Source organism: Malus domestica, chromosome 10, assembly GCF_042453785.1.
Source record: "Malus domestica chromosome 10, GDT2T_hap1".
In the NCBI taxonomy this organism is placed as follows: domain Eukaryota; kingdom Viridiplantae; phylum Streptophyta; class Magnoliopsida; order Rosales; family Rosaceae; genus Malus; species Malus domestica.
Window position 1 is genome coordinate 1790408 of NC_091670.1, and position 24699 is coordinate 1815106.

Genomic DNA, 24699 nt, shown 5'->3' on the forward strand with positions numbered 1-24699 from the left:
CACGGGGAATAGTCCAGCCGCTTTCAAAACCGCTAAGGAGTGGCAATTAGCCCACGAAGTTGCTCGAGCTCATTTAGAGAAGGCTTCAAAGAAGATGAAGAAATGGGCGGATCGCAAGCGAAGGAATGTGGAGTTCCAAATTGGCGACCAAGTCTTTGTGAAGCTCAATGCGTCTCAACACAAGAGTACTCGTGGCTTGCACAAGAGCTTGTTGCGGAAATATGAGGGACCATTCCCTATCATCAAGAAGGTTGGCAAAGCCGCGTATGTTGTAGAACTCCCACCCCGCCTCAAGTTTCACCCGGTGTTCCATGTGAGCAACTTGAAGCCTTATCATGCGGACGATGAGGAACCAAGTCGAGGTGAGTCTCATCGAGCACCCCCTTTGATGATGGAGGCATTTGACAAAGAAGTGGAGAGCATTGAAGCCAAGCGTGTCGTGGTGCGACCAAGACAACCAAAGCATGTGGAGTACTTTGTCAAATGGAAAGGGCTACCATACTCCGAAGCAACATGGGAGAAGGAGACGTCCTTATGGCAATATAAGGACTTGATTCAGACATTCGAGAGGCAAGAGTCGACGAGGACGTCGACGGCTTAAGTGGGGGAAGATGTCACGGGCCATGTGTTAAAAACAAAGAAAATGCCCAAGACATCATATATCTAAGCCCATGAAGCCATGTCTTCATGGAAGCTTCTGGAACGTCCCGGAGAAATCAAGAACGTGGCGGAGCATTCAAGATAATCTAGGGCATTCCGGAACATTCCACACAAGTGTACATATTTAAGCCTCACCTAGAATAATCTAGATTAGGCAAGTTGTATCTAGAACTATGCTAGATATTTTTGGATGTAAGTAGGGGATTCTAGAACCCTCCATTGAGGAGGTGACTTAGGCCTATAAATAGGAGGTAAGGCCATTTGGCCAAACCATCCAAGAATTGTAAGCAATTGTAAAGTTCTCTTAACTTTCAATACAAAGCTTCCTTTCTCCCATCTTCTAAGTGATCTTAGCATTCTCCAAGCTATCTTGGCTTTCTTTGTGATTCGATCCGGGGAAGCGAGGCTTCGAAAGCTTACTTAGCTTGTTCATCGAGGTATTCAAGCCTAAGTGCCGCACGGGCGGAAGGCTTAAAGAGTCATCCCGTAACCAAGGACCCCGTATTGATGTCAGTGTATAATCATCGCAGAAGAGAAACACTTATCTCTTGTTCTCCCCATTGATTGGAGGCCACTGCTCTATCTGCCAAAGCCGATGAACCTGACATGAATATGCACACCGAAAACAAGGTGCTCTTAAAAAATTATGTATAATTTTGGATAGAATCGTAAACGAGTATAAATCGAATTGGAATCAGAGTGAACCAAATCTTATGATTTTAGTAATAAATTTAAGCGAAATCGCATCGAACCAAATTGTTGATATTTTCCGATTCTAATTTGAGATTGAAACCAGACTAAACCGAACCGTACCCACTCTAATCAAGAAGAAAAAGAACGATGAAGTAATTCACCAATCAACACCCAAATGTCCACATTTGAATGAAACAAATCATGGAGAGTCAATTGTTGCTATGGTCCCTTAACTTTAACTCAATTGGAGCAATGGTCTCTCAACTAAAAATCCATTATTATTGGTTCCTCAACTCATCAAAACATGCAACTATGGTCCCTCAACTAAAAATCCATTATCATTAGTCCCTCAACTTTAATTCAACTGGAGAAATGGTCCCTTAACTCTAACCCAATTGTAGCAATGGTCCTTCCAGTATAACTTGTTTTGACAAATTTTTTGATGTAGTTGACGAAAATGACCATAATTACACACTTTGATGAGTTGAGGGACCCTAATTATATAAATGGTTATTCTAACATAACTTATTTTGACAAAATTTTGACGAAATTAATGAAAAGGACTATAGCTACACATTTTGATAAGTTGAGGGACCAATGGTAATGGATTTTTAGTTGATGGATCATTTCTCCAATTTGATTAAAGTTGAAGGACCAATGCTACAACATATTTTAAAGTGCAAAAACTACTTACATGACATTTTTCTTTGTTATATTTGATAAAATGTTGAAAATATGTGGATTAGGATGGTTTCTTAGTCGAATTTGGATTTAGTTTTGAGTACCAATGGAAGGAAAAGTCAAACAAATTGAAAAATTTGAAGGAATACTTATAGATACTATGATCAGAAGATATAATTATGAGACAAAGGTTCATGACAAAATAAGTACGAAAATATTTAATAAGACTTGAAAAAAACTCTAAAGAAAATACATAGAGTACTTTAAGCTAACAAAAAATTTGACACAAAATTATGCGCAATGACGTTTTATGATTCATAACACCCACCTCCCTTAATAAGATTGGTTTTGTTGTTGGTGGTGTTATGAAATTAATTAGAAGCAAATTAGCCAATGTTCATGTAATTAGTTTCCTATTTGATTTTGGATTTAATGAATTTGAGTTGAAAGGGATATGCTAATATAAACACATTTCTGGTATTTGAGCGATTGGCAACACCACACTCTCTCTTACCAAAACCCTAGACCCCCAAATTTGATCCGAATCCATCACAGCCATGGCTCGTCACAGAGACGAATATGACGACGAGATGGAGGAAGAGGAAGAATACGACCCGGACCAAGCTATAGACGAGGATGACGAGGAGGAAGAGGAGGAGGAACGAGGCGGAGGAAGTCGGCGGCCCAGTCAGAAGCGGAGGAGATCGGATTTCATAGACGATGTAGCAGAGGAGGACGATGACGAGGAGGAAGAGGAGTACGGTGAGGATGACGAGGCTTATGGTGGTGGTGGTGGTGCGAGTCGTAAGAGGAAGAACAAGAGGCCCTCTGGGTCGCAGTTTCTCGACATTGAGGCCGAGGTCGATACCGACGAAGAAGAAGAAGACGAGGAGGGGGATGATGGTACGCTCTACTGTTCCTTCTTCTACTCTTGTTTTGTTTAGTTATTAACATTTTTGTTGGTATTTTACAGAAATTTTGTTGCTTTTTTTTGAGATTTAGGGTTATGAATCTGGACTGGGTTGGAATTTAGGTTATAAGGTATTTTGGGATTAATGAATGTTACAGAAATTTAAGTCGGCGAATGCTGGTAATGAATTGTAATTGATTTGGGAATGGTAGTGTATTAGTATTTGGGAGAATCCTTTGATTATGGTTGTACTTAGGTTTTTACAAGTTTCAAGACTGAACAATGTCTTAATTTTTGTTCTTTTGATACTTCTCATTTAAGTTTGAACTACAGTTGTTCCATTCAGAAGTGAATTTTGGTGTTAATCATGTCGATTGATAGATTTGTTTGCTGGGATATGTTTTCATTCATAGTTCTAGTTTCTTCTTTTTCTTTTGGTTAAACTTTAGATGTTATATGGGTGTATTTGAAGTCTTTGGGCCTTATAAATAATCATCTGATTTTCCTTGTTCGTCGGATATCCAAGTAAAGGTGCAAAATGGTATCATTATGAGGAGAAATGAGTTTAGCACTATTCATGCCTCCTTTGCTGGATTTATTTTTCGTGGTCCCTGTACTTGCGGTCTTATTTTCACTGAATAATCTTTGCTATTTTTTATGAGTTATGTCTTGTAATATGTTTCTTTTATAATTAATTGCCATATTGTTTGGGATGCTATGAAATTTCACCCTCTAGAAGACTGCCTTGTAATGTCACTATCAAAATTATAAACGATTAGGAATTATGATAAAAGAGGTCTACGAGAAGGTCTATGGGAAGAACTCAATTCGTAGGAGGCATGTGAAGTCTTTGTCCAATTTCCCTTTTCTCTACACTGGGAGCAGAAGCAAACACCAGTAGCCCTTAATCTGTTTAGAAACTCGTGTTCTTGATAGAATTAGGTTATTGGCCTTCATTTGAAAAATGCCTAGAGATTAAGTATGTCTAGAGGTCAACTTTGGCCGTTTCTTTAGTTTTCTGTTTTGGGGAGTTTGTTAACTTGACAAGAAACCATGAGAAAACAAACTTGTCCTTTTGCTAGGAAGTTCGTAAATAAGTTGTGTGGGGTGATGACTTTCACTTGAGTAATGGAGGGACAAGTGTCTCATATGTCACAACGGATAATGCTATGTATGTTCCTGTTAGAATCAAAGATAAATAAGAAAGTGCTGTTGAATTCAACTTTTTTTTCCTTTCAGTTTTAAGTAATTTTCTATGGAATTCTTGTCTTCCGAACAGGTTATGTAGGTATCTTTCCAAATTTGAATAATTAATTTGATTTCAATTGATTCTGTGTATGTTTTTTTTTTCCTTTTTAAGTAAGGTTTATAGAACGGCTGTAATTATCTCTTCATGTGTGCATGATGATTATTTTCCACTTGAGTTTGATGGGGATGTTGAGTAAATAAGAAATCATGCGGATTTTCTTTCCATTCCCTTGTATTGGTGATGATTGTTAAATTGTCTTTGTGCAGACTTTATTGCTGATAATGCACCTGATCTACCTGAAGAAGAGGATGGTAGAAGGATGCGTCATCGACCGTTGATGCAAGAAGATGAGCAAGAAGATCTTGAAGAGATTGAAAGAAATCTTCAAGAGCGGTATGGGAAGTCAAGTCATCGAGAGTATGATGAAGACACAACTGATGTGGATCAACAAGCTCTTTTACCTTCTGTTAGGGACCCAAAGTTGTGGATGGTGAAATGTGCGGTATGATTATTTCTCTTAACATCATAAGGTCATAGTTCCAATTTTTGAGGGAATGCTAATGATTTATGTGATAATGCTTACCAGATTGGTCGTGAGCGGGAGGTAGCTGTTTGCTTAATGCAAAAGTATATCGATAAACCTGAACTGCAGATCAGGTCTGTTATTGCTCTTGACCACCTTAAAAACTATGTATACGTTGAAGCGGACAAAGAAGCCCATGTGAGGGAGGTATGCTATTGTTGGTATATGCATAAATTTATGATGGTTTATGTATCAACATAAGGCCAAATTTGACATTTGCACTGTATGGAAATTCTTATTTCTTTGATTATTGTGTTTGTTTTGGTTTCAGGCTTGCAAAGGTCTGCGCAATATATTTGGCCAGAAAATAATGCTTGTCCCAATTAGAGAAATGACTGATGTTCTTTCAGTTGAAAGCAAGGCTATTGATCTTTCTAGGGATACGTGGGTCAGAATGAAGAGTGGGACATATAAAGGAGACCTTGCCCAGGTAGGGATGGTATTTTGCTTACAGTGTCCTGTGATTCTTTGTCTAACTGCTACGGTTATTTTCTATAGGTTGCAGATGTGGACAATGTGCGGCAGAGAGTTACAGTTAAATTAATTCCAAGGATTGATTTACAAGCTCTTGCAAATAAAATGGTAAAGTTTGTCGCATATTTTTTGTTGTGTTTGTCCAAGTTTTCTCTGTGTACATGTGTAATCTTTTTATTTTCATTCCTATTTTATCCATTTATTGAGGTACGCTTTCATCAAATTGAATCTTGGAATTATAATTTTTTGTAATATTTCCACCTCCCCATAAGCATGTATTATCCAATCACATTGATCAGGGTAATTTGAGATGACTTGTTTATGACACAGGATGGCAGAGAAGTTGTGAGAACAAAAGCATTTGTTCCTCCTCCACGCTTATTAAATATTGAGGAAGCAAGGTAATACTGTAAAACTTTCTTACAATGGTGTCTCCAGTCAATGTATTGTTAGATTAACTTCTTACACTGTCCCTTGTAAACTTTTTTTTCAGGGAACTGCATATTCTTGGAGATCGTAAACAAGATCGGATGACTGGTGATTATTATCAGACGATTAATGGCATGATGTTTAAAGATGGTTTCCTGTATAAAGCAGTATCAATCAAATCAATTAGTACTCAGAACATACATCCCACGTTTGACGAACTTGAAAAATTTCGGAAGCCCAGCGAGAATGGTGATGGAGATATTGCAAGTCTGTCAACTTTATTTTCAAACAGAAAGAAGGGACACTTTCTGAAGGGCGATGCAGTTATTGTTGTCAAGGGAGATCTAAAAAATTTGAAGGGATGGGTTGAGAAAGTTGAGGAGGATACTGTTCATATCAGACCTGAAATCAAAGAACTCCCAGTAAGAAGTACTTATTGTTGTGTTTTTTGATGCGATATCTGAATTAATTTTCAAAATTCCTACTGGTCTATTGATTTAGTGGTGTGGCTACTTGTTCTTACTGGGATTTGATTTTCCAGAAAACCCTTGCCATCAATGAAAAAGAGCTGTGCAAATACTTTGAACCTGGGAATCATGTGAAAGTTGTATCTGGCACTCAGGAAGGTGCAACTGGTATGGTTGTTAAGGTTGAGCAGCATGTTCTCATCATCCTATCTGATGTAACGAAAGAACATGTGAGTATTGTTTTCCTCTGTTTTTTGGGGAGCAAACTCATGGACTTCAGGAATAGTTTTCTTGTAAAATAGTAACGTGGAAATTAAATGATTTTTTCTTGTTTGAAGATCCGTGTGTTTGCTGATGATGTTGTGGAGAGCTCTGAGGTGACATCTGGTATTACCAGAATTGGGGCATATGAGCTTCATGATCTCGTGCTACTGGAGTGAGTTGCTATTCCATGGTGACTGGTCATCTTTACTTCATCATGCTTAATTAATTAACTATAATTTGTGTTTGATGTGATGCAGTAATAATAGCTTCGGTGTAATCATACGCGTAGAAAGTGAAGCATTCCAGGTATGCACTCAGTTTATTATTTATTTTTGACAAACGTTTCAAGTATTTAATCTCAATATACAGTCTATCTCGTGCTCTTTTGTGTGCTTCATTATTATTACCTGTTTCCAGGTTCTTAAGGGAGTTCCTGATAGACCTGAGGTTGCACTTGTCAAGTTAAGAGAGATCAAATGCAAGATTGAGAAAAGTTTTCCTGTGGAAGTTAAGTATAAACACAAAGTATCCGTGAAGGATGTTGTGAGGGTCATTGATGGCCCTTGCGAGGTGAGATGAGATCTATATTGCTTGTTTGGTTTACCTCACTTTTATATTTTGTTAATCTCAGGCTATATAACCACTACTTTTGGCATATTAGGGGAAACAGGGTCCTGTGCAACACATATACAGGGGAGTCTTGTTCATCTTTGATCGCCACCACCTGGAGCATGCAGGCTTTATCTGTGTTAAGTCTCATAATTGTGCTCTTGTGGGAGGTTCACGTGCTAATGGTGATAGAAATGTAAACCCTGTGTGCTCTTTTTCTGTAGATGTGAACTCTGTATTCTTTTTAGTTAGTTTTGATTCTTGATACTTTTATCCCACTCCTATGATCTACAGGGTAACTCCAATTCACGATATGACCACCTCAGAACTCCTCCTCGAGTTCCTCAGTCCCCGAATAGGTTTTCTAGAGGAGGCCCTCCATCTAACTGTATGTTCCAGATGTTCAGTGCTCAGTGCTCTCTAATTTTTTCATATTATGCTTAAACTCTCCTTATCCTTCTAACGACATTGTCTATACATCTTGAGCTATATTTATTTGAAAAAAGTTCGTACTTCTATGGTCCAGATGGAGGAAGGAATAGAGGTGGACGAGGGCATGATGGCTTGGTTGGGACGACAGTAAAGATTCGCCAGGGTGCCTATAAGGGCTATCGTGGACGTGTTGTTGAGGTTAAGGGACCAAATGTACGGGTTGAGTTGGAGTCTCAAATGAAGGTTGTTACAGGCAAGTCTAGAATTTCTTGTCTCCTTGGTTATTTATGTATCTTTATGGGCCATAACATTTCTATTATGCTTGCAGTTGATCGTAATTGTATTTCTGATAATGTGACTGTTACCACACCATATCGGTAATTATACATTTCACTTTAGTTCTTTTTCCTCGTCTTTAGCTTATGTTTTTTGTCAACTCTAATATAGCTGTTTTCCAGTGATACATCTCGCTACGGTATGGGAAGTGAGACTCCTATGCATCCTTCTCGAACTCCACTCCATCCATATATGACTCCTATGAGGGATGCTGCAGGTTTGTTATTTTAATTACTGTGGTTGACATTTTTTTTTTATAATTAAAACGTAATCTCTGGTTTGAGTTCTGGTATTTACTTCATTATTTGGACCATATCTTATTTGGCAATGACATTATTGGACTGATATACTTATTTATCTTATGTACTCCTTGCAGCAACACCTATACATGATGGCATGAGGACTCCTATGCGTGACCGAGCATGGAATCCCTATGCACCTATGAGTCCAGCTAGGTTTGTGTCTGAATAACTATTTTTCTTTATTTATTTTGAAATATAGTTGAAGAAATAAGTTCTGCCAAACGTAGTTCATAAGAGTGGGTCAAAGATAGCGTTAGTATCAGTGAAATGGAAATCCTCACTTACATTGAGAATGTGTTGTTTTTCTTGGTGAGCCTCGTTAGCAATTGAGGTCCAAACCTAGACTTAATCTCCTGTTAAATAAGATCAAATGACTATCATGTGGTAGGTTTAAAATTTTCATTTCAATCCAAATTAAAATGGTCGTGGATATCTGTCATGGTAATCTGCTACATGTTTTCATTATCTTGATGCAACATAATGCACATTTTCAATTGTCTTATCTGTGTTACAGATATATTGTGAGGATGGGATTTATGTCTTGACTGGATAAAAAATTACTTTTGTATGAAATATAAGGTGATGTTTTTGGGCTAAAGCAGGTTGCTTTAAGTTCTGGAACCTGTAGCAATACTCCAGATTTCATGGTTGTCCTGGATACAACTTGGGAGCAAATTCTGAAAGTAAATGGGGGTTATAGTGGTTTAAGCAGGAAGAAAACGCCTCACAAAAATTGGTTATGAAAAGGGGCTGATTTGGGGTAGCAAATAGACAAGACTAGAAAGTTGGAAAACAGAGGAGAATAAAGAAACGGCATGCACTCAATTTCATTATACCCTCAAAGGCGAAACAGAGAAACTTTAATCATGTTGATTATACACCACTCGTATTTCCTTAATTAAACTCTATCATCTAGTACTCATAAGATTGGGTTTGGATTAGGACTCTAAAATGGATAAATATGTTTCCAACCAACCACTTTTCATTGCATAATCATTATATCCGCAACTGAAGTTTTTTTATTTAGTCAAACAAGTGCCTTGTGGCCAAGTCTTTTGTTCCTGCTGATGTTTCTTTTATATTTGATGGTGAGCAAATCAGGGATAACTGGGAGGAAGGAAACCCTGCTTCTTGGGGTGCTAGCCCACAGTATCAGGTCAGTATGAATGCATGTGTTCTCAGTTTGGGTAGGGATGTCTTTATCCTTTTTTCTGCTTAAGTGGCTGTAATTTCTTGGATTTCAGCCAGGAAGTCCTCCTTCGCGGGCATATGAAGCACCAACTCCTGGTTCAGGTTGGGCAAACACTCCTGGTGGAAATTATAGTGAAGCTGGTACACCGAGGGACAGTAGTTCCGCTTATGGTACGTTTAATTTTCGTGTCTTTGAAACAAATTTTCTTAAGACATGTTTTCACTGCGTAGATCCCTTTACTTTCTCTTATATTTATTCTTAGTAGTTTATTTTATATCCCTCTTGCAGCAAATGCTCCTAGCCCTTACTTGCCATCGACTCCAGGTGGCCAGCCTATGACACCAAATTCGGCATCCTACCTTCCTGGAACCCCTGGAGGGCAGCCAATGACACCAGGCACTGGTGGTCTGGATATGTTGTCTCCTGTTATAGGTTTGAAGCTCAGTTTTTCTATTTTAATTAGATCACAGTGCTGAATTAAACTCTTATGTCCCCTCTTGTGTACTGTTTGCTAATTCACCCACTTTTAGGGGGCCTCGCTTAGGTATTAGCCTAGGTGGTAATGGTATCCCTACAACAAATAACGACATCAGAAACTGTTGCTATCTATTTATGGGTACAATCATATAGGGGTTCTAGAGTATTTGGCATCCTAGAGCTCTTTAGGGAGGCTGTTGTTGGAGTTGTAACTGTTCATTGGATAATCTTTCGGAAGATTCTATTTAAACTAAAAACAAATTGCTTGGCCTTCATTTGTTTGCTCAAGTTACTCTTTAATCAACTGTCCTTTTTGTCTTAATTCAATCGAAGTAAAAGAAGATAACATGTCACCAGGGATAAATGACTGGGCTTGGCCATTCAGCCATGGTGCTGTGAAAGTGTTTGTTACAGAGGCCAATGCCTAGCAATTGCCTCGTTGGACAAGATTGTTAGTGGCTAGGGTGAGGATGACAGGGGAGGGCTGGGTAAGTTTGTCAAACTTTGTGCTTAAACGAAACGACCTAAATATGTAGAAGGAATATCATGGAAATCTTTAGAGAGAGAATCTAAAAACAAAACCTGAGAATTTTTAATGCCTAAAACTGTCAATCAGAATGAGGAAGTGGCCTATTTATTGAGCTTGTATAAACGTTGAAAAAAAATTCCTATGTCCTTGCATGGTTTGTGAAATGGGTTGCTTGGGAATGTAATTCGTTGACCAATCTTGGGGGATGGGAATGAAAGAGTCCCATGTTTGGGAATATATTTATCACACGTGTATATATAAGTTGGCTTTGCTAGAGTTCTATACTCCGCATTTGAGTTCTAATCTTACATCTTCTAGCAGGTGGGGACAGTGAAGGACCCTGGTTCCTCCCAGACATATTGGTCAATGTCCACAATTCTGGAGAGGAAACTACTGGAGTTGTGAGAGAAGTGCTTCCGGTATGTCATTAAACTATGCTCCGAATTTTTGAATTTCTGTGATGTTTACCAGCTGTAATGATATTTGGACGTGCAAAAGAAATGAACATGATGGATTTGGTGATTTTTACAAATTATAATCTGGAGGTGATTGTGCATTCACTTGCGACTCTAGTTGAGATATTAACTAGGTGGGACAAGAGTAGGCTATGAACCTGTTTTGGAATTTTGTTTCGGATGCCCTTCGTATGTTATCTCTATTAACTGCCTGAGTTTTGTCGGCCTGGGGCAATGTGCTGCTATATCTATCATATTCTAGTTGATGTTTCTGATTCTAGAATGATTTCGTTCGATGTTTTATCATTGAAATAGATACTAACAGAAATACTGTTTAAGTAGCTACGTAATTATTGGAGATTCTGAGTATAATGTTTCGTGGTACAGGATGGCTCCTATAGGGTAGCTATTGGGTCGGGTGGCAACGGGGAAACCATAATAGCACTTCCTAATGAAATGGAGGCAGTGGTACCGAAGAAAAGTGATAAGATAAAGATCATGGGTGGGTCACTACGAGGTGCGACCGGTAAGCTGATTGGTGTTGATGGCACAGACGGAATTGTAAAGGTAGATGACACTCTTGATGTTAAGATTTTAGACTTGGCTATTTTGTCAAAACTAGCCCAATCATAATTCCGTGGGAACGAATAAAATTTCAATATGTAAATCATCATTGATTTTTTGTAATATTTTTCTTTTTGGGAAGCGAAAGGCCTTGATTCTTCTCTCTCTCTCTCTCTCTCTCTCTCTCTCTCTCTCTCTCTCTCTCTCTGTTAGGTTTGGTTTCTGATGGTTGATTCTATTTGTGGTGGGTGTAGATAGTAAGCCTCAGATAAGAGTAAGTATTTAAATAGAAAAAATTATTCAAATTAAGGAAAGATGGAAGTCAAATTAATGGATGGAAATACAGCATGTAAACGGAGACTAAAATTACTATTTTCATCCAGGAAAATTGATGCCTGCTTTTCGGAGTCCAAAATGTCTAGCATCATTGTGGTTTTTATTCCTAAACCGAACTTCACTTCTCAGTTCAATTGTCTAATTCGTCTTTTCCCATTCATGTAAATGGTTTGTGGGAACTAAAAATACGTGTTACTAAATCGTGTATGTAGTGTTCAAATAGAAAAATATTGCAAAATATTTGTGTTAGGTTAAACCCCGTCCCATTCTGGCATGTCTACGTACCAATAGCTTCCTAAGACCATCTTTATTCCTTGAGTTAAAACCTAAATTTTAAAAACAGTTTTTCTGCCCCAACTTTCTGGGTTAAATTTTTAACTCAAGATTATTAAAGAATGAATTTAGGATAATTTTTTTTTCTTAAAGTAACTTAAAAAAAATTAAGCAGACTATCATAATTTAATTTTATGAACCTTTTAACCTAAAAATATTTAGATTCCGATAAAAATTAAAAAATCACTAAATCGACACTAAAAAACTTGTGGAACATAACCCAAAAATATGAAACACATAAAAGAATTTTTTAATTATTTTCGCCGTTAGATTTAAATTTAGATTGTCAGATTTTTTTTTTTTTTTACCGTTTTGGATGTGATCATACTAGATCTTAACCGTTGGTCCAATGAATTTATAAATATAGAACCAAAAAAATACACATATGGTGGGCTATCCCACTAACCTAAAGAGAATTCTGGCCTAAATTTGTTCTAAAAATGAGTTTTGAGTTAAAACTCATATTGGTCTCAAGAGTTGGAACACGTTGAGGTGGGTTTAAAACTTAGATTTTGAGTTTTACTCTAAGGGTTGGAATAGGTCTAAGCGTTGCGTTTTGTTGACTGGCCGTCCCTCCCAACCCACCTGACTCTTGAGTTGCACAACTCAACTCTCTAAATTTTTTGGATTTTGAATGATTTTCAATTGGCATATGCTTCCTTGTCTTCATATATAGACGTGTGTGTGTGTCTCGAATACAACCTACATTTGCAGGTACTGAAACAAATCACAGAAACGATAATTCAAAGTACAACTTGTTCAAGCTAATTCAGACAATTACATAATATGCAACTCAAACACTTAAAAAGAAAGCACATCTCAAAACTGTGTACATAGAAAGGATGGAGACCTGTCCTGGCCTGCGCCGCCATGGAAATCAATAAGACGATCTTCCATCACCTTCGGTGATCACATCTTTGAAGGCACCGCCGCTGGGGATCATAGGCAACACATGCTCTTGATGGGGTACTATTACATCCAACAAGTACGGACCAGGAGTGTCCAGCATTTTCTGAATTGCCTCCTTCAGATTTTCCTTCTTCGTCACCCGGGCAGCTGGTATCCCGCAAGCCTCTGCAAACTTCAGCATATTAGGGAATATCTCCGATTCATTTGACGGGTTCCCTAAGTATGTGTGAGCCCGGTTTGCCTTATAGAACCGATCCTCCCACTGAACCACCATTCCCAAATGCTGATTATTCAACAGCATTATCTTCACTGGCAGATTCTCCACTCTTATGGTTGCCAATTCCTGGACATTCATCATGAAACTTCCATCGCCATCAATGTCAACAACAATCGCATCTGGATTTGCAACCGCGGCCCCAATAGCAGCAGGCAATCCAAAACCCATGGCTCCTAATCCCGCGGATGTCAACCACTGGCGAGGCCTCTTGTATTTATAAAACTGAGCCGCCCACATTTGATGCTGCCCAACACCGGTGCTTATAATTGCACTCCCATCAGTTAATTCATCGAGAACCTGAATCGCATACTGTGGAGGAATGGCTTCCCCAAAAGTCTTAAAACTCAACGGATACTTCACTTTCTGCTCATTCAACTCCTCCCTCCAAGCCGAGAAATCAAGTTTAAGCTTGCTTCCTTTGTTTTCCAATGTCCGGTTCATCCCTGCCAGTGCCAATTTCACATCCGCACAAACCGAGACATGAGGCTGCTTGTTCTTTCCAATCTCTGCAGAGTCAATGTCAATGTGGACAATCTTTGCTCGGCTAGCAAAAGCTTCGAGCTTGCCCGTGACACGATCATCGAACCTCACCCCAAAGGCAAGCAACAAGTCAGACTTATCCACAGAATAATTAGCGCACACAGTGCCGTGCATTCCAAGCATTTGGAGGGACAATTCGTTGGAGCTCGGAAAGGCACCGAGACCCATCAAAGTACTGGCAACGGGGATCCCGGTAAGCTCCACGAAGCGCCTCAACTCCTCGCTAGAGTTCAAACAGCCGCCGCCAACATACAAAACGGGCCTCTTGGACTCAGAGACCAACCTAACAATCTGGTCCAGGTGGGAGTTGGAGGGGGACTTGGGCAACCTAGACATGTAGCCAGGCAAACTCATGGGTTGGTTCCAATTGGGAACCACAAGCTGTTGCTGTATATCTTTCGGGATGTCTATCAAAACCGGCCCGGGCCGACCCGAGCTGGCCAAGAAAAATGCCTCGCTGACAATCCTAGGGATTTCTTCTACATCAAGAACAAGATAATTGTGCTTGGTGATGGATCTCGTTACCTCTACAATCGGAGTCTCTTGAAATGCGTCGGTGCCGATCATGCGGCGGGGGACCTGTCCCGTAATTGCCACCAACGGCACGCTGTCGAGGAGCGCGTCGGCGAGGCCACTGACCAAGTTGGTGGCGCCGGGGCCGGAGGTGGCGATGCAGACGCCGGGGAGGCCGGAGGCGCGCGCATATCCCTCGGCAGCGAAGATGCCGCCTTGCTCGTGGCGGGGGAGGACGTTGCGGATGACGGAGGAGCGGGTGAGGGCCTGGTGGATCTCCATGGAAGCTCCTCCAGGATAGGCGAATACATCGGTGACGCCTTGGCGTTCGAGGGCCTCCACGAGGACATCAGCGCCTTTTCTGGGCTCGTCAGGGGCATATCGGGAAGTGAAAGTTTGGGGATCGGAGGGGGTAGTGGCGGTAGTGGCGGCGGCGGCGGCGGTCGGCTTGGGTGTGGGTTTGGGTTTGAGGGAATTGGAGATGCGGAGAGGGCGGAAGGGAGTGGATCTGTGGGGAATGGGGGAAAAGGGTAAAGTAAATCCGGAAATGGTATTTTGGGAAGAAGGCAAAGGAGGAGGAGAGGGCTTGGAGAAGGAGGAGGAAGGGGATGGAGAGATGGCCGCCATTTTTGACATGTGAGAGAGCTTGAATTGAATTGTATAAAAAACGTAGTCTTCCTTTCTTCCTTTATTGGAAGCCTGGGAAGGTGTAGTGGAGACGGAGACCGAGTGGGCTTACTGGCCCATTCGTCGATGGGCTTACAGGCCCATTCGTTGACCTAGTTTTCCATTTGCTTAGTTATTTCTGTTGTTTCCATGAGGCGTAGACAGTCGGAGGGAAATGAGAACCACAAATTGGAGGTAAAATGTCTGTTTTTTGTGGCCTCAAGTTCCTTCAAACTGCCTGCCAGATTTGCAGATTTGCTTACGGTTAGGGATGGTAATGGTTTAGCCTCCATCAAAACTGTAGGGATTCAGAAGATGGATGCATATTCAATCTATACTAAAACCCAAAACCAACTTAAACATTGTTTATAAGCACAGTGTGTTTCATGTTTTGCCCTTTGCTTAATTTGTGTTATTACAAGTCAACTATGTCTCTTCGGTTTAGTTTGCGTGCTGATGCTTTAGACCAACTCTAATCTTTGAACCCAACCCAAATATTTAGGTCCACTGAAAGACAGAATTTAGCTTTTATGAATAGTGAATGTCACCCAACCTGCATGACCTAAAATTTATTAATTGTTGTGGAGTGGTTTTAACTTAATTGTTTCTTTTGTAAGGATTGTTATTATAACTTTTAAGTTATGTTATCTTGGTTTAATTTTACGAATGTTTTAACCAACCAAACTTCAATACACACACCAACCAAACTTCAATATTTACCGGTCAAAACTACCTAACAATCACCAAACAACAATAAAATTTCATTCCTCCCTTTCCTCTATATAAGGAAAACCTAAACACAATCACAAAACATATCATCTTTCATATCTATTCAGAGTGACAAGTTTCTTATTTCAACGGCTTCAAGACTTAGTTTGGTGATAAAAATGTTGCAACAACCTCAATGTTGCCGCTGATCAAGGCTAACAGACTGATATATCGGGGTTCGGATATTGGTCATAATCCACAAACTGAGGATACAATTTTATATTCACTTATATTCTGTATTTATTGACATGTATGTTCATAGAAACTGTCCAACAGAAGCAAGCAGATTCATATTCATTACATGCAGATCAAACTTAGAGAAAACAAAGAACACCGGAAGACGAAATCGAAAATTTAGGATTTAAGAACACAGAACGTCAAAAGATGAAGCTTTTTCACTTTTCATTCCTCCATGTGGATTAGGCAACGAAGACCTTCCCCTTTAACCATGTACTCAAAGGCCTTGTTGATTTCTGAGAACGGGACTTCGTGGGTGATGAATTTTTCTAGCTCCAGTTCCTGCAACATCAATTTAATTATCGAGTGTTCACTTAAAACATTAATTTAATTATCGAGTGTTCACTTAAAATTTGGAAAAAAGATGGAAATAAAGCATGAATCGAAATTAGCCTTTTACCTTGTTCATGTACTTCTCCACAACAGAGGGAATGTCCGTTCGAGGCTTGTAGTTTCCGTAGAATGTACCCTTGAGAGTCCTCTCGGTCAGAAAGTTAACCGGATGCGTCTTGAAGACGGCTTCTTTGTGTGGTACTCCCACAAGAACGGCAACACCCCAACCCTAAAATTAATAGCAGTTTAATTATGTGTTTACTTGTTAATAATAAGATCACGCTGAAATTTGAAGGAGAGAATTTAGAAAATGGAGGCAGTGAAGAAGCTATAGTATTACATCATGGACACATTCAAATGCAGATATCATGGCTTCAACACTTCCTGTACATTCAATGCTTCTGTCCACTCCTCCATTCGTCAGCTCAGCAATCACCTCTTGAACTGGTTTTTTGTGCTCTTTTGGGTTCACGAATTCCGTCACACCAAACTTTTTCGCTGCAAACAACCAAGTTCAAATTGAGAGAGGTCTCGGGAATATTTGTCAACGCAAAAAAAAAAAGATAAATGAGAGATTATAGAAATTGTGTATTTTACCTTCTTCAAATTTGCTTGAATTCAAATCAACACCGATAATTCTTGAAGCACCAGACAACCTGGCTCCTTCGGCAGCCTAAAAACAGAAGGATCGACTTAGACAAGCATGTTTCATCATGCATATACAAGTGAGCAAGCATGTGAAAGTGACTAAAAGACTCACTGCAAGGCCTACAGCTCCCAATCCGAAAACAGCCACAGTTGATCCCCTTTTCGGTTTTGCAACATTTAAAGTAGCTCCGAGACCTAAACAACACACATTCAAAAAATAGATAAGAAAATGATGTCAGTTATCTGTTTGAACAATTTGGCTCTATGCTAATAAACAATTTACCTGTGGAGATTCCACAACTGAGGAGACAGACTTTGTCTAGAGGCGCCGAGGGATTGATCTTGGCAACGCAGCCAACATGAACAACAGTGTACTCACTGAAGGTGGATGTCCCAACAATTGAAAATCTTGATTTGCCATCCCCGAGCATCACTCCCCTGTCAGTGTTTATCCTGAGGAGGTCACACATGTTGCTCTCTTCTGATTTGCAGTGAGCGCAGTCCTTGCATTCCCCCATGAATACCGGCAGGACATGGTCGCCAGCTTTCAGATCCGTCACGCCCTCACCAACACTCTCCACGATCCTAAAAGTATTAACCAGCAATCCGCATAAATTTTAATTCACGATCAATGATTCAGTTGCACATCGTTTGCCTATATGTTCTATTAATTTAGTAACAAGATGATAGAAATGTACATACCCTCCTGCCTCATGACCATAAATTCTAGGAAATAAAGGGTTTTGTCCCTGCAATATAGAAAATCCATTTTAGATTAGGTGTTGTAAATATGTGAATCTTGAATCAATAAAATGAAATATGCTTAAGAGTTAGAAAAAAGAAAAAGAGCAATGGACCATTTTTCAAATCCAAATTACTGAAATGATTAGTTTTTGTTATATTGTCGATATTTGATTTTGATCAGTTGAATAATTGAAATTCAGAAACAATTATTCTGACGAATTTCTCAAAACCATGTCATACCTTGGCTTCCCAGAAGTAGACATCAGTGTGGCACAAAGAGGTAAAAAGGATCTTCAAGCGAACTTCATTTGCTTGTGGTGGTGCCACCTCAACTTCTTCAACCACCAGTGGCTTCCCTGCTTCCCAAGCTACAGCAGCTACACAAACCAGAAATAATAATAGAATTAATAAACCAAAAATTAATTAAGAAATTTACTTAATAAACAATCTCAGAAACAAAAAGGAAATTTACCTCTGCAGCGTATGACCTGACCAGCAGTATCATACATTCTTGCTTTGAATCCAATAAAAACTTGATGAAACTGAAACTCTTAAAGCTCTTTGTAACAACAGTTTGAAGTGTTTAATTTTTTTGGGTGGTGAGAAGTAAAGTCAACTTGTGTGGATATTTTCATATGGATAAGTGCAAGTGGAGACCTAGGAGAAACCAAAACCATTCCTTGATTTCAATTGATAGGAGTTTAGTCCCTGGTTCTACATGCTGCAGCTTGCTACTAGGTACCGTTGGCCAATGCTTGGTATAAGACTATACTCTCCAATTAATTCATTTTCTTTTCTTGCCATTTTTTGAGAATTCGTGGGTTTTGTGTGAAATTTATAAACGGCCCTTCCATAAGATGGATTTTCTAAAAAAAAAAGGACAATTTATTAATGGTAAAAAACAACAACTTAAGTCAAAACACACTTTAGAACTAACTAGTTGTAATTCAGTTTAGGCTTTTTAGCTAAAATGGTCATGAGATTTGTATAACTCCTCACCTTGGTCTTTGAGATTTGAAATCAATATAACTGGTTCCTGAGTTTGTCCACCATAAATTATTTTGGCCATTCTGTGAAAAATTGTGTTAAATTATTTTGGCCATAAATTATTGTCACATCCTGGCCTAGGGCGGATCACTTCTCGAGCCCGCTCCACTACCGTAGCACGATATTATCGGCTTTGGGCTTACCATTCCCTCACGGTTTTGTTTTTGGAAACTCACGAGTAACTTCCTAGTGGGTCACCCATCCTGGAAGTGCTCTGACCTCCTTCTCGCTTAACTTCGGAGTTCCTACGGAACCCGAAGCAGTGAGCTCCCAAAAGGCCTCGTGCTAGGTAGGGATGCGAATATACATTTAAGGATCACTCCCCTGGGCGATGTGGGATGTCACAATCCACCCCCCTTAGGGACCTGACGTCCTCGTTGGCACACTTCCGGCCAGGGATTGGCTCTGATACCATTTGTCACATCTCGGCCCGGGGTGGATCACTTCCCGGGCCCGCTCCACCACCGTAGCACGATATTGTCCGTTTTGGGCTTACCATTCTCTCACGGTTTTGTTTTTGGGAACTCACGAGCAACTTCCCAGTGGGTCACCCATGCTGGGAGTGCTCTGGCCTCCTTCTCACTTAACTTCGGAGTTCCTACGGAACCCGAAGCCAGTGAGCTCCCAAAAGGTCTTGTGCTAGGTAGGGATGAGAATATACATTTAAAGATCACTCCCTTGGACGATGTGGGATGTCACAATTATTATGTAAATAAATTGCAAAAAAATTGTTTTTTAGGATGTTATTGGCACTCCAAAATCTTATTATGCACTCCAAATTTTTATATTTACATTGAAAATTATTACACTTGTAAGGAGTGCACAATGAGATTTTATAGTGCTAATAAAAGCAATTTTTTTAGGGAATTCTTTTGAAATGTTATATGAACTTCTACACATTTTTCAATTTGTTATGTGAACTAACATTTTAAGCGATTTGTCATTCAACTTTCCGAAGTTATTAATTTGTCATCTAATCATAACCTCATTAAGTTTTCCGTCTAAAATAAATCACATGCTTTGCAATGACTTGTGTTTCGGTTATTTCAGACATTTCAACATAAAAAATATCATCCTAACTTTATCCTAGATTGGAGGGTCCCCAATGACTATATTTTTTAGTCATCACTTCGAACATATAGAAGCGAGTGCATGTCGTTATCCTTTTCCTAACAGCAAATCCTCAGATCCTCATATATCAGATCAACCCATTTTTTTTGCATTTTTTGAGAAATCCTAGAATTATTTTTGTCGAATGCAACTTATTAGAATGGGGTGAGATGTTGAAATGTTTGACATAGGTTATGTGCTTTGCACGTGACTATGATTATATTATAGGTTCATAAAATATTAATATTAACATGCACTGAGTTATAATACGTGAATTAGTAATATCGCAATTTGCGGTGCCAAGTATAACCGTGGCTCAAATTGTTTTCGCTTTTTACTTGCACATGGAAGTACCTTTCTTGATTTTAATTGGTGTTAGAGAATTTCCTATTAGTCGACCATATGGCTGTTCTAAATTTTCAAAATATTACAAATTAAACAGTCAGTTTATGAAATTGTTGACCCTAAAAACTACCAAGCCTACGTGGCGCGCAGGCCGAGTAATCTATAAGCTAACTACGTCCTTCGGTGATTGTGGGGCGTGCCAACTCATCGGCCGAGCTCGGCTGAGGAGTAAATTTGTTGATGTTGCGTTAGGTCGCGCTACTGACTTCTGCGTCTTGCGATTGCGGCCGAGAAAGGAACACGTCTCGGCCTCTTGGGCTCTCGAACCTGAAGACAAGGTTACTATTCTTACGAAGTTCAATATCAAATTCGGCTTTCAATGTGCCGAATGTAATAACTGTAACACCTCACTTTGCCGAGAAGGCTAATGAGATGACCTCGACCAATAAGGGTTCAGAGACCCTTCTCGACCGAGACTTGGATAGGTAATCAACCGTTCTCGCCGCAGTGCTGTTGATGCCAACGGAAGATACTACGAGACCGATTGATTCTACGGTGACAGAGCTATCTATGCCGACTTAAGATATCACCGGTTGCTTCCACAGTGCTGTTGATGCCAACGGAAAATGTGTCAGCGAAAAAGGAAAAAGAAAATCTCAAAGTTGTTGAGAGAGTTTGCACAGGGCAGTTTTGTATTGATTTGCAGAGGCCTGGGATGATGTGCAACCTCTTCTATTTATAGCAATGGCTCCCCCCAAGGTCGAGTTAAAAACCTACTCGGACTAGGTTTCCTTTCCCTGATCAGCATCAACTCGACCAGTCCTACCTTCACTAGGACTGTGAACCTAGTCCTTTACCTGAGTCGGATTCGCTTCCGGGTCCTGCCGAGACTCCTTATTGCACTAGGATTCGACCTCTTGCGTTATGACCTAGCCGACCTAGGTTTGGAGGCCCACGTACTGAACGATCCGTGGTATTCTTGTCGCAAGGCCTCCTGGGCCGAGAATGACCCTACACTCGGCCCAAACTGTTATTTTGGGCCCAAACATTGCCCCCTTGCTTCTGAGGTCCTCGGCCTGAATTCTTTGGCTGAGTTTCGGCCTTGAAGAAGCGAATCTGTCACTCAGAACCCTAATGCCCGAGTTCCAAGGCGCATTTATTGAACACGATTGCACGATCTTGATCCTGCTAACCAAACTTGCCACGTGGCGTCCTTTAATACGGCCAACCCCAATGATGACGTCCAAGGCGTGCGGCTGCCTGAACCGTCGACATTATGACCACTATCTCAATCCGCGAGCCACTTTCTCAGTTCGTGAGCCCACTTGTCATCGTGCAGGCGTCGAAACGTCTTCCGCCATTAATTTCGCCGTCACACGCAATCGTGCGCCCCCAACATCTGAAACCTTCGGTCTTCTCAACTACATTTCCCAAATGTTCATCATGATCAACGATTCTTTCGGTCGATTTTGTCCCTTTGTTTTGAATTTCAAACGATTACCCTTCCTGCCAAAAGCCTATAAATACTGAAAATCTCTCATTCGCACTTTACGCTCCCAAAACTTTCTGAAAAACTCTCGCTCTTATTTTCCAGCACCTTTCTTTTTCAAATCTTCGTCTTCAAATCTCCCTACCCAGAAAACCCTTTTACATCGTGCTTCCTTCTTACAATAGCGTCCTTCATCTCCAAGCTTTCCAAGGAATGTGACCAGCATCAGAAGATTCTTGATCGGAGCTCGATCAAGACTATACGGTTTGAAAGTGACATGAGCACCGTCCACCAAATCTTGGGCCCTCTCTTCAAAGCAACCATACCATCAACTATCACCGAACTTCTTCAGGAACACTGCTTGTCACCCTTGTTCCAAGGGTTTGAATGGTCAAGATGGGAGGCAGCGAAACCCCAAGGCTCCTGGCCTTCGACCACTACAACCTGGGCAGCCTGGGTCGTTCGAATGGAAAAGCTCTTCGGCAAGCAATGGAAAGTCCTCGGCCTTTACGACGCCATCCTTCTTTCGTCTATGGACATCGTTCTCGACAAGGAGCTTCTCCTAGCCGCCTTATGCTTCTGGTGTTCGGCCACCAACACCATGGTTCTCCCCCTTGGTCCTATCGGCCCCACCATTCTTGATGTCACTGCCATCTTGGGGACTTCAGCAACTGGAATCCCCATCGATGCTGCCCTCTCCGGATATCGGTCGAATCTCGACCTGAAGACGCTCTTCGACCGACGAGCTTTTGAGACTTTGAGCCGTGAGGGTCATATCCCCTCAAAAGAAGACGTTCAGAAACTCCATAAGAACTTCTTCAACTACAACACCCTCTATCTCCATTTCGCTGGCCGAGGAGAAGAGGCCCTGCGGGAAGGGGAACATGAAGCTTTCCTTTTCTACTGGTACAACAAGTACATTTGTTGTACCAAATCGAACAAATGCCTGGTCGAGAATATGCCAGTGGCCGAGGCCCTGGCTAGCGGTCATGTCCTGGCACTTGGCCCCAACATCTTGGCCCATCTCTTCCGTTGCCTGGCTGAGACGACCCTGCACAAAATTGACCCATACCAGAATGGTCATCTCTGGGTCTTTCAACTCTGGCTCCAAGTGTATTTCGCCTCCCTTCGGCCAGCAATCGTCGATTTCTCACCCACAGAGGCGCTTGGACCTCAGCTGGCCTCTCGACCAATACCCCCTCACCGAGCCGAAGAAATATTTAAATTCTTTTTCGCCCTCGACGATCTCTCCAACGATGAGTTCCTGATATGTCGTCGTCGGGCATATCCTTCCTCGGTCAGGCTACCTATATCGGCGTGGAGCGCAGATGAAGACGCCGACCTTCGTCAGTCCTGGGGGTCATTTGTGCTTGCTCGCGACCTCCCCCTCGGTTGCAATGGAAAACGAGCGGGTTGGGAAGTGTATCATCCCAACTTCCTTGCTCGGCAGCTTGGCTACCTCCAAGGTAGCCCAGTCCCCCTTCTCTCCTCTCGGTTCGTCCTAAGTCGCGGACGCGAACCTGGCTCCTCAGAGAAGGAGTGCGCCGACGCCAAGAAGAAGTTCCAGGAACGGTGCCAGAAATTTCACCTTCGACCGGCCACTCCAGAGACCCTTTGCACCGACACCTTCGGTGATTGGTGGGACAGTTATACCCAACGGTTTTTCGGGGTCTCGGTCGATACCATTGTGGACACACTTTTTGGTGGTCGACCTAAAAAGTCTTCTGCCCCCTAACCCCAAGGTAGTTGCTTTATTTCTCTTTTTTTTTCTTCAACCTTGCATATTGATTTGCCTCACTGAATTGTTTTTATCCTTTTAGGTAGTCGGCCTTCGAGAAAAGCGGAGGCTGTTGCCGCGGCCACGGTCGAGAAAAAATCGGCCGTGGTTAAAAGGGGTAAAGCTGCTGGTCGGGCCGTGTTGACCAAACGACCTCGCCCAGAGGCCGATCCGGTCATCGAACCTCCGCCGCCTGCCAAGCGGGTAAAACAGCTGGCAAAGAAGGGCGCACGGGAGATCCACGTAATCTCCAGTCAAACTACAGGGGCGACGACTCCCAGTGTTTCCCCTCCTCCTGCCGTTGTTCAACCCTCGGTCGAAAAACAGCCCGCCCCGGCCCCAGCGACAGTTCGAACGCGGCCTATCTCTGGAACTGGTATACCAGTTGTGCCTCCCTCCGTCGAGGAAGCATCCGCTCCAAAAAAGGTGGTTTCTACGACCGAGGGAACAACCCCTGAAAATCCAAAACCCTCGGTCTTCATTCTGGAAGAGAGTGAGGGGAGCGACGAGGTCCCGTTGGCAGACCGTCCTCACTCTCGTCGGCAACCTCTCCCAAGGTCCGAGATGGTGGCTCAATCCGGCCCCTCCACGGATGATCGTGGCAAGCGCCCGATCGAGGAACCGACGGCGGTGGCCGAACCCCTCGCTCCTTCTCAGGAACAGAATGTCCCTGCCTCCTCCGAAACAGCTGTTCCAGTCGGCCCATCTGCAGCCGACCGGGGCAAACGCCCGCTCGAGGAACCTGAGGCAACGGCGGACTCGCCCGTTCATCCTCAAGACCAGGGCTTCCATATTCCTCCACAGGAGGTTACCTCGGCCTTCGTGAGTACCTTCGACCATCTTTCCTTGATTTTTTTTTTTTTAAATTCTAAATGAGAAAAATAATAAATGTCAGGTGCCTGTACATTCTTTTCACCGACAATTCTATGCGTCGAAGGGCGTTATCTATATTTCTTGGCCGCCTCAGTGGCCATCAAACGTAGATAACCTCCATCGGCCGCGTGAACTGAGAAGCAACCTGAGACACTGGGCTCGGCCATTGAGTTCTTTAGGTTCGAACAACGATCCTGGAGACATGGCCGAGGTCTCCTCTCGGCAGGTTAAAAAAACGAAACCTTCTTGCTATTCTTGTCGTGACTTCTTTTAAGCCTAAACTGATTTGTTACGCGCAGGCTTCGTGGGAGGTCGAATTCAAAGCCATCCTCTCCAGCACAACTGCCGAGTCCGGCCCTTCGGCTGCTCCGACTGAGGCTGCCGATCCAACCGCTCTAACCCAGCTGCGAGAAGTTCTGTCGCTTTCAGCGCCGCAAGTACTCGAGCG

The 24699-nt window shown here is 41.6% G+C and overlaps 3 protein-coding genes across 3 annotated transcripts; 1 reads left to right on the forward strand and 2 right to left on the reverse strand.

Annotated features, from left to right (window-relative positions):
• The first annotated feature begins 2402 nt into the window (after positions 1 to 2402).
• Positions 2403 to 11447, forward strand: LOC103439764 (putative transcription elongation factor SPT5 homolog 1). The gene is made up of 22 exons (XM_008378372.4): positions 2403 to 2937; positions 4460 to 4695; positions 4780 to 4923; positions 5048 to 5206; positions 5275 to 5358; positions 5581 to 5651; positions 5744 to 6101; positions 6221 to 6376; positions 6485 to 6582; positions 6668 to 6716; positions 6828 to 6980; positions 7072 to 7215; positions 7314 to 7407; positions 7546 to 7704; positions 7780 to 7828; positions 7910 to 8004; positions 8164 to 8242; positions 9191 to 9245; positions 9334 to 9451; positions 9570 to 9713; positions 10609 to 10706; positions 11130 to 11447. Exons 1-22 carry the CDS (start codon positions 2592 to 2594, stop codon positions 11373 to 11375), a joined length of 3135 nt encoding a protein of 1044 aa, XP_008376594.3. The 5' UTR covers positions 2403 to 2591; the 3' UTR covers positions 11376 to 11447.
• A 1267-nt stretch (positions 11448 to 12714) lies between these two features.
• Positions 12715 to 14970, reverse strand: LOC103439765 (acetolactate synthase 2, chloroplastic-like). The gene has a single exon (XM_008378373.4). The coding sequence runs from the start codon at positions 14848 to 14850 to the stop codon at positions 12853 to 12855; it is 1998 nt and encodes a 665-aa protein (XP_008376595.1). The 5' UTR covers positions 14851 to 14970; the 3' UTR covers positions 12715 to 12852.
• Positions 14971 to 15852: 882 nt separating this feature from the next.
• On the reverse strand, positions 15853 to 18449 carry LOC103439766 (alcohol dehydrogenase). Its single transcript, XM_008378374.4, has 9 exons — positions 18083 to 18449; positions 17851 to 17987; positions 17569 to 17615; positions 17150 to 17451; positions 16979 to 17061; positions 16816 to 16891; positions 16559 to 16716; positions 16286 to 16447; positions 15853 to 16167 (listed from the first exon to the last, which is right to left on the reverse strand). Exons 1-9 carry the CDS (start codon positions 18117 to 18119, stop codon positions 16051 to 16053), a joined length of 1119 nt encoding a protein of 372 aa, XP_008376596.2. The 5' UTR covers positions 18120 to 18449; the 3' UTR covers positions 15853 to 16050.
• Between the last annotated feature and the right edge of the window lie 6250 nt (positions 18450 to 24699).

What these genes read in the sequence shown, in the direction of transcription:
- LOC103439765 (XM_008378373.4), bottom strand. Translation starts at nt 14,850, where the DNA reads ATGTCAAAAATGGCGGCCATCTCTCCATCCCCTTCCTCCTCCTTCTCC.
- LOC103439764 (XM_008378372.4), top strand. Translation starts at nt 2,592, where the DNA reads ATGGCTCGTCACAGAGACGAATATGACGACGAGATGGAGGAAGAGGAA. An exon ending in AGACGAGGAGGGGGATGATG is followed by an intron (nt 2,938 to 4,459) that starts GTACGCTCTACT and finishes GTCTTTGTGCAG; the next exon opens with ACTTTATTGCTGATAATGCA. An exon ending in GTGCTAATGGTGATAGAAAT is followed by an intron (nt 7,216 to 7,313) that starts GTAAACCCTGTG and finishes TATGATCTACAG; the next exon opens with GGTAACTCCAATTCACGATA.
- LOC103439766 (XM_008378374.4), bottom strand. Translation starts at nt 18,119, where the DNA reads ATGTATGATACTGCTGGTCAGGTCATACGCTGCAGAG. An exon ending in TCAGGTCATACGCTGCAGAG is followed by an intron (nt 17,988 to 18,082) that starts GTAAATTTCCTT and finishes TGGTTTGTGTAG; the next exon opens with CTGCTGTAGCTTGGGAAGCA. An exon ending in TGGAGAAGTACATGAACAAG is followed by an intron (nt 16,168 to 16,285) that starts GTAAAAGGCTAA and finishes TTGATGTTGCAG; the next exon opens with GAACTGGAGCTAGAAAAATT.